Source organism: Pogoniulus pusillus, chromosome 38 (assembly GCF_015220805.1).
Source record: "Pogoniulus pusillus isolate bPogPus1 chromosome 38, bPogPus1.pri, whole genome shotgun sequence".
Classification (NCBI taxonomy): Eukaryota; Metazoa; Chordata; class Aves; order Piciformes; family Lybiidae; genus Pogoniulus; species Pogoniulus pusillus.
In genome coordinates this window covers 7,947,446-7,965,086 of record NC_087301.1, presented here as the reverse complement: position 1 = coordinate 7,965,086, position 17,641 = coordinate 7,947,446, and the positions used below count along the sequence as shown (strand labels likewise).

The 17,641-nt window shown below is 56.5% G+C and overlaps 1 protein-coding gene across 3 annotated transcripts in view; it reads left to right on the top strand.

Annotated features, from left to right (window-relative positions):
* The first annotated feature begins 877 nt into the window (after positions 1 to 877).
* Positions 878 to 17,641, top strand: part of GRAMD1B (GRAM domain containing 1B) — a 196,641-nt gene continuing 179,877 nt past the window's right edge. For 2 of the 3 annotated variants that reach the window (XR_010308741.1, XM_064173231.1), the window contains exon 1: positions 906 to 1,476. Coding sequence is in view for 2 of the 3 variants with exons in the window: in XM_064173231.1 (XP_064029301.1) it covers positions 1,085 to 1,476 (392 nt within the window). In the remaining variant the exon portion in view is untranslated. Of the gene's footprint in view, positions 1,477 to 17,641 lie in introns of all 3 variants that reach the window. The other variant, XM_064173236.1, reaches the window with a different exon arrangement.

The following is a 17,641-nucleotide window of genomic DNA, read 5'->3' as shown; positions in this document are numbered from 1 at the left end:
TGGAGCCGAGGCCACCCCAGCAGGCGCTGTCATTTTGGAAGCAGCTTTGCCCTCCACCCAGCACCAAACCTCCTTTGCTCCGCTGCTGCCCTCGCAGCTGCCAACTCCATCCCTCTCCTTCGCTTCCTCTGCGAGCCAGAGGGACCCCCCCAAAAAAAAACCCAACCCTAAATAATGATTTCCATAACTAAACCCCACCTCCGAGTTGGGAAAGAAGGCTGCAAGTCCGAGCCGGCTCCCTCCCTTCCTCCCCCGGGGGCGGGCGGGGTGAGCAGGGAGGTGGGACGAGGGCAGAGCTGCCCCCATTGGCCCCTGCAGGCGGCGGTGACTCCTTCGCAGCCTTTCGGATTCGTTAGCAGCAGCATATTTGGTAACCCGAACCCTGGCCCCGGGGATTAAGGGCACAGCTCCGCTCGCAGCAGCTGCCTGTGTTTGTCTTACCCGCTCCGGGAGCGGCCGCGGCTGCTCCTCCTCTTCCTCACCCTCCTCCTCCTCGTTCTCCTGGTTTCACCGAGTGTTGTTGCTTCCCCTCCCTCTCTTTGTTTTTCTCTCTCTGACCTCCCCACAGCTCCACGCCGCTTCACTCCATCCTTGCTCCGTCTCTTGAGAAGATGACAGCTTGAGATGCCTTAGCGCAGCCCCCGGGGGATGCTTTTGCCTTTGCCGAGCCGACGTTAGGCAAAAGGCAGCCTGGGGGGAGCCCCGAGCGAGCCCCAGCCCTTGCTGGCAACCCCTGGGCTCGGTGCAAAAACCTTCTGCTTTGAGAGAGAGAGGGCAGGCAGGGGAGGGACTTGGTGGTGTAGAGGAGGAGGAGGAGGAGGAGGAGGAGGAGGAGGGAGGGAAGGAAGGAAGGAGTGGGTTTGCCCTGTGGCATGCCGTTGTCCCCAGCGCCCCCTCCCCAGCCTGGCGCCCCTGGACCAGAGCACGTGAAGGGCATGAGGGCTCCTGCCTGAGCGGGGAGGGCAGCGCCGGGGCGGGCGAGGGAGGAGGAAGTCAGAGCTGTGGCTCTGTGGTGTGGCTTCCCCCCAGCTCCGAGCTAGCCTTGCCTCAGGGGGGTGGGAGCAGAGAGAGAAAAGAGCAGCCGATGCCAGCTCCCAACATGACAGAAACCCTGCGGCTCCCAGCGCTGCAAGTCCCCGAGCAGCAGCAGCAGCAGCAGCAGCAGCAGCAGCAGCCGGGGCTGGAGGGTGGCCGCGCCTGGTCCAGTTCGTCCACCCCGACCCTGCGCAGGAAGCGCTTCAAGATGAAGCGGATGAAGAATGTGCAGGAGCAGAGCCCGGAGGTCAGCAGGTATCAGGAGTCTCCATCCTCCAGCAAGGAGTACCTGCAGCTCCCATCCATTGAAATCACCCCCTCCAGTGATGAGGACACTCCCTGGTCCAACTGCTCTACACCCAGTGCCTCCCCGCGGCGCAAGCGCTTCCTCCTTCGGAAGTGGCTGCGTGTGAGAGAGAAGAAGGAGTTCAGTGAGAGCAGGTATGTGCTTGGCCACTTCCCCTTCCCTGCTCCCAACGAGAGCCTGGCCCACCAGAGGTAGGGACCACCTGTTGCTCCCCTAGGGACCTCGGCGTGGGACTTTGGCCTCAGCCCCTTGGCCGGAGTGATGCTGTGGTTGGTTGGGCTTGCTGATGCCAGTCCAAGTGGCCTGGTCCTTGTGTGCCAAGAGGAGGAAAGTTGGAGACAGCAGTGCTAGGGTCTGGCCTTGCTGGTGGTTACCTTCTGCAGATTAACACAGAGCTTGGATCTGAGTGAGGGAGACTGTCCTGAGAGAAAGGGCTGAGAGGACTCCATAGGACTCCTCTCCTGAAGAGAGGAGGTGACCTCTCTGCTGGCATCACCAGGACAGGGAGTGGTGGTGCCAGCACTTCCCAGTGGTTTTAGTGGTGATGCTCATCCCTACCTCTGAGACCCTCTCAGAACTCCCTGGTTCAGCAGCTGGCACTGAGTGAAGGTGAGGCCAGGAGAGGCACAAAGTAGCCTTGTGGCTAGCAGGAGGTGGAGAGGGCTGGGTTCGGTTCTTGGCTGGCTTCCAGACTTGAAAGTCACTCAGTCCTTTGGCTCCAGAGGGGATAAATAATTCATGAAGACCTCCAAGAGCTTGTCAACACCAGAGAATTAATGCCCAGGGAGTTATTGTGTGGCCATACAAGGAGGGAGAGGGGAAAAAAGCCATCCCTTACGCAACCCTCTGCAGGTGCAGACTCTGCACCGTGCCAGGTGGCTCACCTCATGGCAGCCTGGACCAAGCCACCTTTGCTGAAGGCCTGAGGGGCACAGGGGACTTGAGAGGCTTCTCTGAGACACGGCTGCATTTCAGCTCCTCACTCTGGCTGAGTGGGGGCCACTTCTTTCTGTAGTTGCTTTGCAACTCCTCTGCAGCTGGTGCGTGGGTGCTGCACCTCCACCCCGGGAGGAGCTGGTGTCTTACTGGTTCTGCACCCAGCATACTGGGTGCCTTGGCTGTCTGCTGTGCTGCTTGCGTGCTCATAGCACTGAGTTTCCCTTCTGGTGCCCTCTCTCACTGGGTAACTCTCCTCACATGACAGCCCTTCCACGAGAACACTCTGAGAGCTCTGCTGCTGCCCTGCCCCAGCCCAGGGTGAGCTTGGAAAAAGTTGCTGGAGAGGGTGGAAAAGGTCAGCAGCAGCTGAAGGGGAGCCAGGATGTGCCCAGGTGGGCAAGAAGGGCAGCAGCAGCCTGGCCTGGAGCAGCGGTGGTGTGGGCAGCAGGAGCAGGGCAGGGATTGTGCCCTCTGGGCTGGGCACTGCTGAGGCCACCCCTTGAGTGCTGGGTTCAGTTGTGGGCCCTGAGTGCCAGAAGGACCTTGAGGAGCTGGAGCAGGGCCAGAGGAGGGCAGCAAAAGTGGGGAAGGGTCTGGAGAAGAGGGCTGGGGAGGGGCAGCTGAGGGAGCTGGGGGTGTGCAGGCTGGAGAAGAGGAGGCTGAAGATTTGGTTAGATTTTGTGGAGGTTCCACCAATAGCTGCTGGCCCTCAGCTATGTGATAGCTGAGCTATGTGATAGCAGGAATGTGATAACCTCTCTCTTTGAGCTGACATTGAACAGCATCTCTTGGTGGGGCCAGTGGTGATTTCTCCCTTGGCTGTGGTGGTGCAAGCAGTGATCCAGCTCCAGCGTGGCAGGCACCAGTGTCAAAGTGAGACTTCAGCTCTCAAGTGACTTCCCATCTGAATCACAAGATCAGAGGGTGTCAGGGGTTGGAAGGGACCTCTGGAGATCTTCCAGTCCAACTCCCTGCCAGAGCAGGACCTTCCAATCCAGCTCAGGGCACACAGAACACATCCAGACAGGGCTGGAAAGACTCCACAGCAGGAGACTCCACAGCCTCTCTGGGCAGCCTGTGCCAGGGCTCTGAGACCCTCACAGTACAGAGGTTCCTCCTCATGTTGAAGTGGAACCTCCTGTGCTGTAGTTTCCATCCCTTGGCCCTTGGCCTGTCCCACGGAGCAGTGAGTAGAGCCTGTCCCTTCCTTCCTGACCCCAAGCCCTCAGGTATTTCACAGGATCACAGAGTGCCAGGGGCTGGAGGGGACCTCCAAAGCTCAGCCAGGCCAAGCACTGCCAGAGCAGGAGCACCCAGAGCAGGTCACACAGGCACACATCCAAGCAGGGGTTGAATATCTCCAGAGAGGGAGACTCCACAGTCCCCCTGCGCAGCCTGTGCCAGGCTCTGCCACCCTCAAAGGGACAAAATTCCTCCTCCTGTTCCCATGGCACTTCCTCTGCCTCAACTTCCAGCATTGCCCCTGGTGCTGGGCATCCCCCAGCAGAGCAGAGCCTGGCTCCAGCCTCCTGCCACTCACCTGCACATCTTTATAACCACTGCTGAGGTCACCTCTCAGGCTGCTCTGCTCCAAGCTCCAGCCCCCTGGCACTCACCCCTTTAGAACCATTACAACTCACCTTTATGTGTAATAACACATTTATAACCACTGCAACTCACAGCTTTATAACCACTGCTGAGGTCTACACACATTGATAGACATTGCTCAGGTCCCCTCTCAGCCTTCTCCTCTGCAGACTAAGCAGCCCCAGGTCCCCTCAGCCTCTCCTCAGCAGGCAGTGCTCCAGTGCCTGCAGCATCCTGCAGATGACACCAAGCTGGGGTCAGATGTGGCTGGGTTGGAGGGCAGAAGGGCTCTGCAGTGGGATCTTGACTGCCTGGACAGATGGGCAGAGTCCAAGGGGATGGAGTTCAATAGCTCCAAGTGCTGGTGCTGCACTTTGGCCACAACAACCCCATGCAGAGATACAGGCTGGGGTGGGAGTGGCTGAGAGCAGCCAGACAGAGAGGGATCTGGGGGTGCTGATTGATACCTGCCTGAACATGAGCCAGCAGTGTGCCCAGGTGGCCAAGAGAGCCAGTGGCATCCTGGCCTGCATCAGCAATGGTGTGGCCAGCAGGAGCAGGGAGGTCATTCTGCCCCTGTACTCTGCACTGGTTAGACCACACCTTGAGTGCTGTGTTCAGTTCTGGGCCCCCCAGTTTAGGAGGGACATTGAGATGCTTGAGTGTGTCCAGAGAAGGGCAACGAGGCTGGGGAGAGGCCTTGAGCACAGCCCTACGAGGAGAGGCTGAGGGAGCTGGGATTGGTTAGCCTGGAGAAGAGGAGGCTCAGGGCAGACCTTATTGCTGTCTGCAACTACCTGAGGGGAGGTTGTGGCCAGGAGGAGGTTGCTCTCTTCTCTCAGGTGGCCAGCACCAGAACAAGAGGACACAGCCTCAGGCTGTGCCAGGGGGGATTTAGGCTGGAGGTGAGGAGAAAGTTCTTCCCTGAGAGAGTCATTGGCCACTGGAATGGGCTGCCCGGGGAGGTGGTGGAGTCGCCGTCCCTGGAGCTGTTCAAGGCAGGACTGGACGTGGCACTTGGTGCCATGGTCTGGCCTTGAGCTCTGTGCTAAAGGGTTGGACTGGATGAGCTGTGAGGTCTCTTCCAACCCTGATGATACTGTGATGCTGTGATCCTTGCAGCCCTCCCCTGCACTCTCTCCAGCTGTCCCTCTTCAAGTGAGGAGCCCAGAGCTGGGTGGACTCTTCACAGGGATTTGGTGGTGGTGAAGGCAGAGGAGCAGTCAGCTTGGTCCTGTGCACCTCACCCCCGCTGCTAGCTCTCTGCTCCCTCCCGGCTGGATGCCTTGACCCTGCTTACCTTGGTGCAGCAGTGGCTGGGGCAGGGCTGGGTGGCTCGGGTGGCATTAGCATACCAAAGCCAGCATGGGGGCTCCTTGCTTCACATGCAGCAGGCTCTGGGTTTATCCCTTTTGGAAGGGCAGGATGTTTTCAAATGGAATCTGTGACTTTCTGGTCCGCAGGGAGAGGGGAGGGGAGGGCAGGGGAGGGGGGAAAGTTTCCCACTCGCTTTTTGCTGAGCCCCCTCCCCCACGCCCCTGGGGCTTGCAGAATGCAGAGATCCCAGGGCAAGTCTCTCTGTTTGGGAGCTCTCATCAGCTTCCAGTTCAGGCTGCAGGAGAGGAAGAGGAGCTTCTTTCCCAGAAACAGAGCAAGCTGCTGCAGAGAGTGCTCAGGGTGTGCACGGAAACGACACAGAGAGCAGAGTCTGGGGGGGGGACACCACCCTCACTCTCAACACTTTCCTTCCCATCTGCCCTCTCCCAGCTCGAAGCCATCACCCCTCAGCCTGTCACTGCCAGCCCTTGTCAAGAGTCTCTCAGCCTGTCCCCATAGCAGAGGGGACAAGACAGGGCTTGGTGGAGGGAAACTCTGTGCAGAGTGCTTCAGCCTTTGCTCCAGCACAGCTGACCCTGCTGCCCTCAGAGCAGTAAAGGACATCATGAGCTTGTTACAGACAGCAGCATCCTCACTGGGAAAACAGAGGGCCTGGACACAGCAAAGAGCCAGGCTGGGTGAGGAGAGGCTGAGAGCAGGCTGGAGGAGAAGGGCTTGGGGGTGTCAGTTGGTGCCAAGGTGCCCAGCAGCCAGCACTGTTCCCTGGCAGCCCAGAGCCAGGTCCTGCACTTGGATCAGGGCAAACCTGAGCACAGAGCCAGGCTGGGTGAGGAGAGGCTGAGAGCAGGCTGGAGGAGAAGGGCTTGGGGGTGTCAGTTGGTGCCAAGGTGCCCAGCAGCCAGCACTGGTCCCTGGCAGCCCAGAGCCAGCTGTGTGCTGGCTGCAGGCAGAGCAGGGAGAGCAGCAGCACAGGGAGGGGATTCTGCCCCTCTGCTCTGCTCTGCTCAGCCCTCACCTGCAGCACTGCCTCCAGCTCTGGGAACCCAGCACAGGGAGGACCTGGAGCTGCTGGAGAGGGTCTAGAGGAGGACACAAAGATGCTTAGAGGGTTGGAGAACCTCTGCTGTGGGGCCAGGCTTGGGGCTGTGCAGCCTGGAGAAGAGAAGGCTGCAGGAAGACCTTAGAGCAACCTTCCAGTGCCTGAAGGGGCTGCAGGAGAGCAGGGGAAGGACTTTAGACAAGGGCTGGAGTGACAGGAGGAGGGAGAATGGCTTTGAGCTGGGAGAGGGAGAGTGGAGAGGAGGAAGAGCTTGTTGAGAGTGAGGGTGGGGAGAGACTGGCACAGGTTGCCCAGGGAGGTTGTGGAGCAGAGAAGCACTGAACACCTCCAGGGAGGTTGTGGAGCAGAGAAGCACTGAACACCTCCAGGGAGGTTGTGGAGCAGAGAAGCACTGAACACCTCCAGGGAGGTTGTGGAGCACAGAAGCACTGAACACCTCCAGGGAGGTTGTGGAGCAGAGAAGCACTGAACACCTCCAGGGAGGTTGTGGAGCAGAGAAGCACTGAACACCTCCAGGGAGGTTGTGGAGCAGAGAAGCACTGAACACCTCCAGGGAGGTTGTGGAGCAGAGAAGCACTGAACACCTCCAGGGAGGTTGTGGAGCACAGAAGCACTGAACACCTCCAGGGAGGTTGTGGAGCACAGAGTCACAGAATGTGATCTTTGATCACATTCTGTGACTCTGTGCTCCACAACCTCCCTGGAGGTGTTCAGGACCAGCTTGGATGAGGCCTTGAGTGACCTGTGGATGGATGTAGGGATGTGGTGGAGATCCAAGGGATGTGGTGGAGATCCTCCCCTGAAGACATTCCAGATCAGCCTCGATGTGGCCCTGGGCTGCCTGCTTTAGTTGGAGGTGCCCCTGCTGCCTGCAGGGAGGTTAGCCAAGATGACCTCTGAGGGTCTGTTCCAACCTGCTGCAGTCTGTGAGTCTCTGTGACAGTTAAGCTGTCAGGAAGCCATTTGAAGTGATCTATTTGTTTTTCCTTAGCCCAGTAACCTCTGCCCCCATGGTGGGGCCTGGCACCTGCCTGTTTGCTTGGCAGCGTTGCCCAGCACAGCAGCAGGTAGCTGATAGCAAACCACAGCAGCTGCCCTCTGCCAGCAGTGCATGTGTGGCTCACATGCCCCTGAGCAGCAGCTCTGTGACCATGAGCAGGCAGCAAGCATCCAAGTGAGGAAGCAAATGCTTTTAGGTCCAGCATCAGGAAATTTGCAGATGGCACCAAGCTAGGAGCAGCTGTGGAGCTGTGGGAGGGGAGCAGAGCCCTGCAGAGGGACCTGGCCAGGCTGCATGGGTGGGCAGAGGCCAAGGGGATGAGACTGAACAAGGCCAAGGGCAGGTTCTGCACTTTGGCCACAACAACCCCAAGCAGCTCCAGGCTGGGGCCAGAGTGGCTGAGAGCAGGCAGGCAGAGAGGGCCCTGGGGGTGCTGGCAGAGAGCAGCTGCAGAGGAGGCAGCAGTGCCCAGGTGGGCAGCAGAGCCAATGGCATCCTGGGCTGGCTCAGGAGCAGTGTGGGCAGCAGGACAAGGGAGGTTCTTGTGCCCCTGTGCTCAGCACTGCTCAGGCCACCCCTGCAGTGCTGTGTCCAGTTCTGGGCTCCTCCATTGCAGAGAGCTGCTGAGGTGCTGGAAGGTGTTGAGAGAAGGGCAGCAAGGCTGGGGAGGGGCCTGGAGCACAGCCCTGTGAGGAGAGGCTGAGGGAGCTGGGGGGGTGCAGCCTGCAGCAGAGGAGGCTCAGGGCAGAGCTCATTGCTGCCTGCAGCTGCCTGCAGGGAGGCTGTAGCCAGGTGGGGTTGGGCTCTGCTGCCAGGCAGGCAGCCAGGGCCAGAAGAAGGGGACACAGCCTGAAGCTGTGCCAGGGCAGGTCTAGGCTGGATGTTGTTAGGAAGTTGCTGGCAGAGAGAGTGATTGGCACTGGAATGGGCTGCCCAGGGAGGTGGTGGAGTGGCTGTGGCTGGAGGTGTTGCAGCCAAGCCTGGCTGGGGCACTTAGTGCCATGGTCTGGTTGGTTGGGCAGGGCTGGGAGCTAGGTTGGACTGGATGAGCTTGGAGCTCTCTGCCAACCTGCTTGATTCTATGATTCCATGAAATGCTCCCTGTGATGCTGCAGGTAAGGTCTGGCTGCTGATTGCCATCAGCAGGCTCTGTGGCACTGGCTAGCTTTGCTCAGCCTGGTTAGTTGTTGCCAGGTTTGGTTCTCTGTGGTTCTGCAGGAGCTGGTGGGCAGCTGAGAGCAGAAGGGAGGGTGCTGGGTTCTTCTGAGGAGCAGAGTGGCAGCCTCTCACCACTCTCCTGCTCAGCAACTTCCTCCTCCCCTCCAGCCTCACTCTCCCCACCTCCAGCTTTGCTCCATTCTCCCAGTCCAAGCACTGCCTAACAGCCTAAAAAGTCCCTGCCCAGCTTTTGTGCAGGTCATAAACAGGAGGATTTTAATCTAGAGCAGGGTGATTGGTTGGAACATTAGGAGGAAGTTCTTTAATATGAGAGTGGTGAAACACTGCCACAGGTTGCTCAGAGATGTGGTGGAGGCTCCATCCCAGGAGACATTCAAGGTTGCAAACTTGCTGGGGCCCTGAGCAACCTGATCCAGTTGGAGATGTCCCTGCTGACTGCAGGGAGCTTGGTCAAGATGACCTTCCAGAGTCCCTTCCAACCTGCTGCAGGCTGTGGCTTCTGCAAGGTGTGCAGACAGCTTCTTAACCTGCAATCCTCACCCATCACTGGCACCTCAGAATCACAGAATGCCAGGCTGGGAGGGACCCCAAGGAGCATCTGCTCCAGCCTGTAAAGGGTGATGGAGCTTTATAAAGCATGAACCCTGCAAACAACTGCACAAATGTGAGCAGTTTCTTCCCTGCCAGACTGGGAGATGCAATCTGTCAGCATTCTGCTGTGCAGGTGAGGTTCTTCCATCCCCCTTTGCTCCCCTCAGACCCCACCTGCAGTCCTCTGTGCAGTTCTGGAGCCTCCAGCACAAGCAGGACATGGAAGTGTTGGAGCCAGCCCAGAGGAGGCCACCAAGATGCTGAGAGGGCTGCAGCAGCTCTGCTCTGAGCACAGGCTGAGAGAGTTGGGGCTGTGCAGGCTGCAGAGGAGAAGGCTTGGAGGAGAGCTTGGAGTGGCCTTGCAGGAGCTGCAGGGGGCTGCAGGAGGGCTGGGGAGGGACTGTTGAGAAGGTCTGGGAATGAGAGGAGGAGGAGGAATGGGTTTGAAGTGGCAGAGGGGAGATTGAAACTGGCTGTGAGGAAGGAGTGAGGGTGGTGAGAGACTGGCACAGGTTGAGGGTGGTGAGAGATTGGCACAGGTTGGGGGTGGTGAGAGCCTGGCACAGGTTTCCCAGGGAGGTTGTGGAGCACAGAAGCACCCAATGTGATCTTTGATCACATTGGGTGCTTCTGTGCTCCACAACCTCCCTGGAGGTGTTCAGGACCAGCTTGGATGAGACCTTGAGTGACCTGTTCTAGTGGAAGATGTCCCTGCCAATGGCAGTGGGTTGGAGCTGGATGACTTTTAAGGTCACTTCCAACCCATTCTGTGATTCTACCCTTGGGAAAAGCCCCTGGTGAAGGGGAAGGCTTTTAGAGCTCTCTGCTGCCTGTGCTCAGTGGAAGCCTTTGGTGCTGGGCAAGGTTTTGCCAGCTCCATGCCAGGTGATTTGAAGAAGCTGCCAAATGAGTAACTGCAGATGTTGCAGCTCTCAGTTTCTTTGGCTTTCATGAGCTTCCAGCTTTCTATTTTGGTCAGAGGAGAGGAAGTGAAGCTTCTCCTTTCTTAGAAATAGACTCTGGCACAGGCTGCCCAGGGAGGTTTTGGCTTCCCTTCTCCCTGGAGGTGTTCAAGGCCAGGCAGGATGAGCTCTTGAGCAACCTGTGCTGGTGGGAGGTGTCCCTGCCCATGGCAGGGGGTTGGAGCTGAGTAAGCTTTAAGGTCCCTTCCAACCCAACCCATTCTATGATCTTGGACCTTGTGTTTGTTTGTTTGTTTGCCCTCTTTTTTTTGGGGGGGGGGGAGGTTGTGGTTCTTGGGGGTTGGGAGTTTTGGTTTGGGTTTTTTTTTTGGTTGGTTTTGGCATTTCTTTATTTTTTGTTGGAGTTCTTTCAGTTTTGGGGTTTTTTTTTGTATGTTGGGCTTCTTGTAGGGCTTGTAGTTGACTTTGGAGTTGGGCTTCTTGTTGGACTTGTAGTTGACTTTGGAGTTGGGCTTCTTGTTGGGCTTGTAGTTGACTTTGGAGTTGGGCTTCTTGTTGGGCTTGTAGTTGACTTTGGAGTTGGGCTTCTTGTTGGGCTTGTAGTTGACTTTGGAGTTGGGCTTCTTGTTGGGCTTGTAGTTGACTTTGGAGTTGGGCTTCTTGTTGGGCTTGTAGTTGACTTTGGAGTTGGGCTTCTTGTTGGGCTTGTAGTTGACTTTGGAGTTGGGCTTCTTGTTGGGCTTGTAGTTGACTTTGGAGTTGGGCTTCTTGTTGGGCTTGTAGTTGACTTTGGAGTTGGGCTTCTTGTTGGGCTTGTAGTTGACTTTGGAGTTTGGCTTCTTGTTGGACTTGTAGTTGACTTTGGAGTTGGGCTTCTTGTTGGGCTTGTAGTTGACTTTGGAGTTGGGCTTCTTGTAGGACTTGTAGTTGACTTTGGAGTTGGGCTTCTTGTTGGGCTTCTTGTTGGGCTTGTAGTTGACTTTGAAGTTGGGCTTCTTGTTGGGCTTGTAGTTGACTTTGGAGTTGGGCTTCTTGTTGGACTTGTAGTTGACTTTGGAGTTGGGCTTCTTGTTGGGCTTGTAGTTGACTTTGGAGCTGGGCTTCTTGTAGGACTTGTAGTTGACTTTGGAGCTGGGCTTCTTGTAGGACTTGTAGTTGACTTTGGAGCTGGGCTTCTTGTAGGACTTGTAGTTGACTTTGGAGCTGGGCTTCTTGTTGGACTTGTAGTTGACTTTGGAGTTGGGCTTCTTGTTGAGCTTCTTGTTGGACTTGTAGTTGACTTTGTAGTTGGGCTTCCAGTTGGGCTTCCTGTTGGGTTTGTAGTTGGGCTTCTTGTTGGACTTCTTGTTGGGTTTGTAGTTGGGTTTGTAGTTGGGTTTGTAGTTGGGTTTGTAGTTGGGTTTGTAGTTGGGTTTGTAGTTGGGCTTCTTGTTGGGCTTGTAGTTGGGTTTGTTGTTGGGCTTCTTCTTGTGCTTGTAGTTGGGCTTCTTGTTGGGTTTGTAGCTGGACTTCTTGTTGGGCTTCCTGCTGGGTTTGTAGTTGGGTTTCTTGTTGGGCTTAGAATCATAGAATCAACCAGGTTGGAAGAGACCTCCAAGATCATCCAGTCCAACCTATCACCCAGCCCTATCCAATCAACTGGACCACGGGCTTGTAGTTAGCTTTGTAGTTGTGCTTCTTGTGGGACTTCTTGTTGGGCTTGTAGTTGGGCTTCTTGTTGGGCTTGTAGTTGGGCTTCTTGTTGGGCTTGTAGTTGGGCTTCTTGGGACAGGCAGGAGGTGTGGGCAGGAAGAAATGTAATGGAATTCAGTAAGGGCAAGGGCAGAATCTGGCACCTGGGAAAGAACAAGCCCAGGGATCAGGAGAGGTTGGAGACTGAGCTGCTGGAGAGCAGTAAAGGGGAAAAGGGTTTAGAGGTCCTGGTGCAGGGGAGGTGGAGCATGAGCCAGCAATGAGCTCTGGTGCCCAGGAGGGGCAATGCCATTCTGGGGTGGGTCAGAAGAGCTGTGGTGAGTAGGTCCAGAGAGGTTCTCCTGCCCCTCTGCTCTGCCCTGCTGAGGCTGCAGCTGCAGTCCTGTGTCCAGTTCTGGGCCCCCCAGGTCAAGAGGGACACAGAACTGCTGGAGAGAGCCCAGCACAGAGCCCAGAGCTGCTGAAGGGAAGGGAACAGCTCTGTTAGGAGCAGAGCCTGAGGGAGCTGGGGCTGGGAGCTGGCAGAGGAGGAGCTGAGAGGTGACCTCAGCAATGGTTCCAGAGGTGTGCAGGGCAGTGCCAGAGGCTGGAGCCAGCTCTGCTCTGCTGGGGGATGCCCAATGCCAGCACAAGGGCAGTGGTGGGAGCTGAGGCAGAGGAAGTGCCATGGGAAGAGGAGGAGGAATTTTGTCCCTGTGAGGGTGGCAGAGCCTGGCACAGGCTGCCCAGGGGGGCTGTGGAGTCTCCCTCTCTGCAGATATTCAGTCCCTGGCTACCTGGCAGCAGAGCCCAACCCCCACCTGGCTACAGCCTCCCTGCAGGCAGCTGCAGACAGCAATGAGCTCTGCCCTGAGCCTCCTCTGCTGCAGGCTCCAAAGCACTTCAGTATAAGGATAGGTAGGAAGAAAGCAGCATTATGGTAACAGCAAAAGGTTCATTTAGGGATGGGGAGGAAAGAGAAAGCATTGGGATGCTGTGAGAAGGTTCATTTAGGGATGGGAAAGAAGAAGGAAGAATTCTGCTAACATCAGAAGGTTCATTTTGGGAAGGGTAGGAGAAAGGAAGTGTTATGATAGCATCAGAAGGTTCATTTAGTTACAGGTAGGAAGAAGGAAGCTTTGTGATAGCATCAGCAGGTTCATTTACTTATAGGTAGGAAGAGGGAAGTGTTATGATAGCATCAGCAGGTTCATTTACTTATAGGTAGGAAGAAGGAAGTGTTATGATAGCATCAGAAGGTTCATTTACTTATAGGTAGGAAGAGGGAAGTGTTATGATAGCATCAGCAGGTTCATTTAGGTATAGAAAAGAAGAAGGAAGCATTGGGATAACATCAGAAGGTTTATTTAGGTATAGGTAGGAAGAGGGAAGTGTTATGATAGCATCAGCAGGTTCATTCAGGTGTAGATAAGAAGAAGGAAGCATTGTGATAACATCAAAAGGTTTATTTAGGTATAGATAAGAAGGAAGAATTCTGCTGGGATGGTTTGGGACTGACCTGCTCCTCCCCCCTTATGAAATCACCCAGCCTGGACTCAGCCAACTGGAAGTTCTTAGACTCACAGAACCAGGCAGGTTGGCAGAGAGCTCCAAGCTCCTGCAGCCCAACCTAGCCCCCAGCCCTGCCCAACCAACCAGACCATGGCACTAAGTGCCCCAGCCAGGCTCGGCTGCAACACCTCCAGCCACAGCCACTCCACCACCTCCCTGGGCAGCCCATTCCAGTGCCAATCACTCTCTCTGCCAGGAACTCCCTCCTAACATCCAGCCTGGACCTGTCCTGGCACAACCTGAGGCTGTGTCCCCTTGTTCTGTTGCTGGTTGCCTGGCAGCAGAGCCCAACCCCACCTGGCTACAGCCTCCTTTCAGCACTTCTGAATATCATCCAATCCAACCCCCTGCCTTCTGAAGCAGGTTCTCCATAGGCAGCTTTGGAATCTCTCCAGAGAAGGTTCCTCAACCTCTCTGGGCAGCCTGCTGCAGGCCTCCAGCATCCTCACACCAGAGAAGTTTGTCCTGAAGTTGAGGAGCATGAGGAGATGAGGTCTTGTGGTCTGCTTTGCAATACCCAGACCTGAACGCATCACAGTGGTCTGCTGTCCCCAGCAGGAGGACTCAGAGCTGCTGGAATGAATCCAGAGGAGGCCACAAAGATGATCCAAGGGCTGAAGCAGCTCTGCTGTGAGCACAGGCTGGGGGAGCTGGAGGTGTGCAGCAGAGAAGGCTCCAGGGAGACCTCAGAGCTGCCTGAAAGGATCCTGCAGGAAGGCTGCAGAGAGACTTTTGCTGAGGCTGTCCAGAGACAGGGCAGGGAGGGAAAGGTTCTTCAGCAGGAGGGTGGTGAGACTCTGGCATAGGTTGTCCAGGGAGGTTGTGGAGCACAGAAGCACTGAACACCTCCAGGGAGGTTGTGGAGCACAGGGAGGGAGGATGAGGAGACCCTGGCACAGGTTTCCCAGGGAGGTTGTGGAGCACAGGGAGGGAGGATGAGGAGACCCTGGCACAGGTTTCCCAGGGAGGTTGTGGAGCACAGGGAGGGAGGATGAGGAGACACTGGCACAGGTTTCCCAGGGAGGTTGTGGAGCACAGGGAGGGAGGATGAGGAGGCACTGGCACAGGTTTCCCAGGGAGGTTGTGGAGCACAGAAGCACCCAATGTGATCAAAGATCACATTGGGTGCTTCTGTGCTCCACAACCTCCCTGGAGGTGTTCAAGGCCAGGTTGGATGAGCCCTTGAGCAACCTGTGCTGGTGTGAGGTGTCCCTGCCCAAGGCAGGGGCTTGGAGCTGGTTGAGCTTTGAGGTCTCTCCCAACCCTGTGAATCTTTAGCAGTGTTTTGGCCACTGTCTCCCAGAGGGTTTGGGATCAGCTCAGCAGTTACAGTTCCCTGAGCAGGAATCTTCTTCAAGCTCTTCAAGTGAACCCTGCAGTTGGCTCCTTGCCTTCTGTGGGCAGGGTTCATTTCCCCTGGCAGCTTGGCACTTGCAGGCTGAGAGTGAGGAACCTGCAGCACCTCTGGGGAAGCTGCAGCAGTGCAGAAGCTTTGGCTTCTAGTTCAGAGTGGAAGCTTTAGGTCTGCCAGAGGAGAGCCCTTCTTAGAACCATAGAATCATACAATCAACCAGGTTGGAAGAGCCCTCCAAGCTCATCCAGTCCAACCTAGCACCCAGCCCTATCCAGTCAACCAGACCATGGCACTAAGTGCCTCAGCCAGGCTTTGCTTGAAGACCCCCAGGGACGGTGCCTCCACCACTTCCCTGGGCAGCCCATTCCAATGCCAATCACTCTCTCTGTGAAGAACTTCTTCCTAACATCCAGCCTAGACCTACCCCAGCACAACTTGAGACTGTGTCCCCTTGTTCTATTGCTGGTTACCTGGGAGAAGAGGCCACCCCCCACCTGGCTACAATGCCCCTTCAGGTAGTTGTAGACAGCAATGAGGTCACCTCTGAGCCTCCTCTTCTCCAGGCTGCACACCCCCAGCTCCCTCAGCCTCTCCTCATAGGGTTTGTGTTCCAGGCCCCTCACCAGCTTTGTTGCCCTTCTCTGGACATGTTCCAGCACCTCAACATCTCTCTTGAATTGAGGGGCCCAGAACTGGACACAGCACTGCAGGGGTGGCCTGAGCAGTGCTGAGCACAGGGGCACAAGAACCTCCCTTGTCCTGCTGCCCACATTGCTCCTGAGCCAGCCCAGGATGCCATTGGCTCTGCTGCCCACCTGGGCACACTGCTGGCTCATCTTCAGCTACTATCTATCAGCACCCCCAGGTCCCTTTCCTCCTGGCTGCTCTCCAGCCACTCAGTCCCCAGCCTGTAGCTGCTTGGGGTTGTTGTGGCCAAAGTGCAGAACCTGCCCTTGGCCTTGTTCAGTCTCATCCCCTTGGCCTCTGCCCACCCATCCAGCCTGTCCAGGTCCCTCTGCAGGGCTCTGCTACCTTCCAACAGCTCCACAGCTGCTCCTAGCTTGGTGTCATCTGCAAACTTACTGATGCTGGACTCAATGCCCTCATCCAGATCATCAGTAAAGATATTGAACAGGACTGTGCCCAGCACTGATCCCTGGGGAACACCACCAGTGACAGCTGCCAACTGGATGTGGCACCATTCACCACCACTCTCTGAGCTCTGCCATCCAGCCAGTTCTTGATCCAGCACAGAGTGAATCTGTCCAAACCATGAGCTGCCAGCTTGGCTAGGAGCTTCTTGAGCAGCTTGAGCCCATCTTGAGTCTTGAGCAGCAAGACTCAGCCCTGGGAGCTCAGGGCAGAGATTTCAGATGCATGTCCTTTGTCTTTCCTCCTTCCTCTCCACCTGACAGTCCCCTTGATGCCTGCAGTGGCACAGTCCTCACTGTCTCCATGCAACCAAAGTAACTCAGGGCTTTGGATGAGAGGAAATGAATTTTGCAGGCACAATGAGATGCTGTTCAGCATGGGAGAGCTGTTTCTGCTGCTCCATGAGAAGTCTGAGAGGGGCTGGGCTGCTCTCTGGGCAGGATGTTCCCCAGGACTCACATCTGGGATCAGTTCTCTCTAACACCTTTATGATGGTGGTGGAGTCACTGTCCCTGGAGCTGTTCAAGGCAGGACTGGACGTGGCACTTGGTGCCATGGTCTGGCCTTGAGCTCTGTGCTAAAGGGTTGGACTTGATGATCTGTGAGGTCTCTTCCAACCCTGATGATACTGTGATGCTGTGAATGGTCTGGAGAAGGGAGTCATAGAATCAGTCAGGCTTGGAAGGGAGCACAAGGGTCAGGCAGTGCCAACCTCCCTGCCATGCCCAGGGACACCCTACCCTAGAGCAGGCTGCACACAGCCTCAGCCAGCCTGGCCTCAAACACCTCCAGCCATGGGGCCTCAACCCCCTCCCTGGGCAACCCATTCCAGCCTCTCACCACTCTCCTGCTCAACAACTTCCTCCTCACCTCCAGCCTCACTCTCCCCACCTCCAGCTTTGCTCCATCACCACCAGTCCTGGCACTGCCTAACAGCCTCAAAAGTCCCTCCCCAGCTTTTCTGTGCTCCACAGCCTCCCTGGACGTGTTCAAGGCCAGGTTGGATGTGACCTTGAACAACCTGTGCTGGGTAAGAGGTGTCCCTGCCCATGGCAGGCTGCTGGAACTGGCTGAGCTTTGAACTCCCTTTCCAACCCAACCCATTCTATGCATCTGTGAGATCCTCTTCAGCCAAGCCAAGGTTTTAACCTCCTTTCCCCCTCCTGGCAGTCAGATCTCCTGGCTGTAAGGCAGGGTTCAGCAGTGCCAGGGCTGAGCTCTTGCTCTGTGTTGCAATCTCTGGCTGCCAGTAAATTTTAAACCTTGATGTGGAGGACTTGCAGAAGGAGAAATGTAATGATGGGTGAGTGAGCATGAAAAAGGTCCAAGGTTCCTTCTCTCTAGCTGTCCAAAGGGAATCTGGCCCCGGGGGAAAAGGGTTGCCAGCACTGCAGGTGCTGTTGCTGCTGCTGGGCTGGGGCAGATTGGAGATTTCCTTTCCTTGCTGGGTAAGTTCTTGCTTCAGCTGCTTGATCTGAGTTGAAGTGGCAAAGGTTTGTGGCAGTGCTGCTCAGAACTGCTTCTGTGGGAGGGGGTTTGGTGAATCAGTCCCTGCCCTGCCTTCTGAGAGCAGAAGGAGGCTGAGAGGAGACCTCGTTGCTCTCTGCAGCTCTCTGGGAGGAGTTTTAAGTGTGGTGGGAGTTGGGCTCTGCTCCCTGGGCTCAGGTGAGGAGGCTGCAGTGAGGTGGGGGTTGGGCTCTGCTCCCTGGGCTCAGGTGAGGAGGCTGCAGTGAGGTGGGGGCTGGGCTCTGCTCCCTGGGCTCAGGTGAGGAGGCTGCAGTGAGGTGGGGGTTGGGCTCTGCTCCCTGGGCTCAGGTGAGGAGGCTGCAGTGAGGTGGGGGTTGGGCTCTGCTCCCTGGGCTCAGGTGAGCAGGCTGCAGTGAGGTGGGAGTTGGGCTCTGCTCCCTGGGCTCAGGTGAGGAGGCTGCAGTGA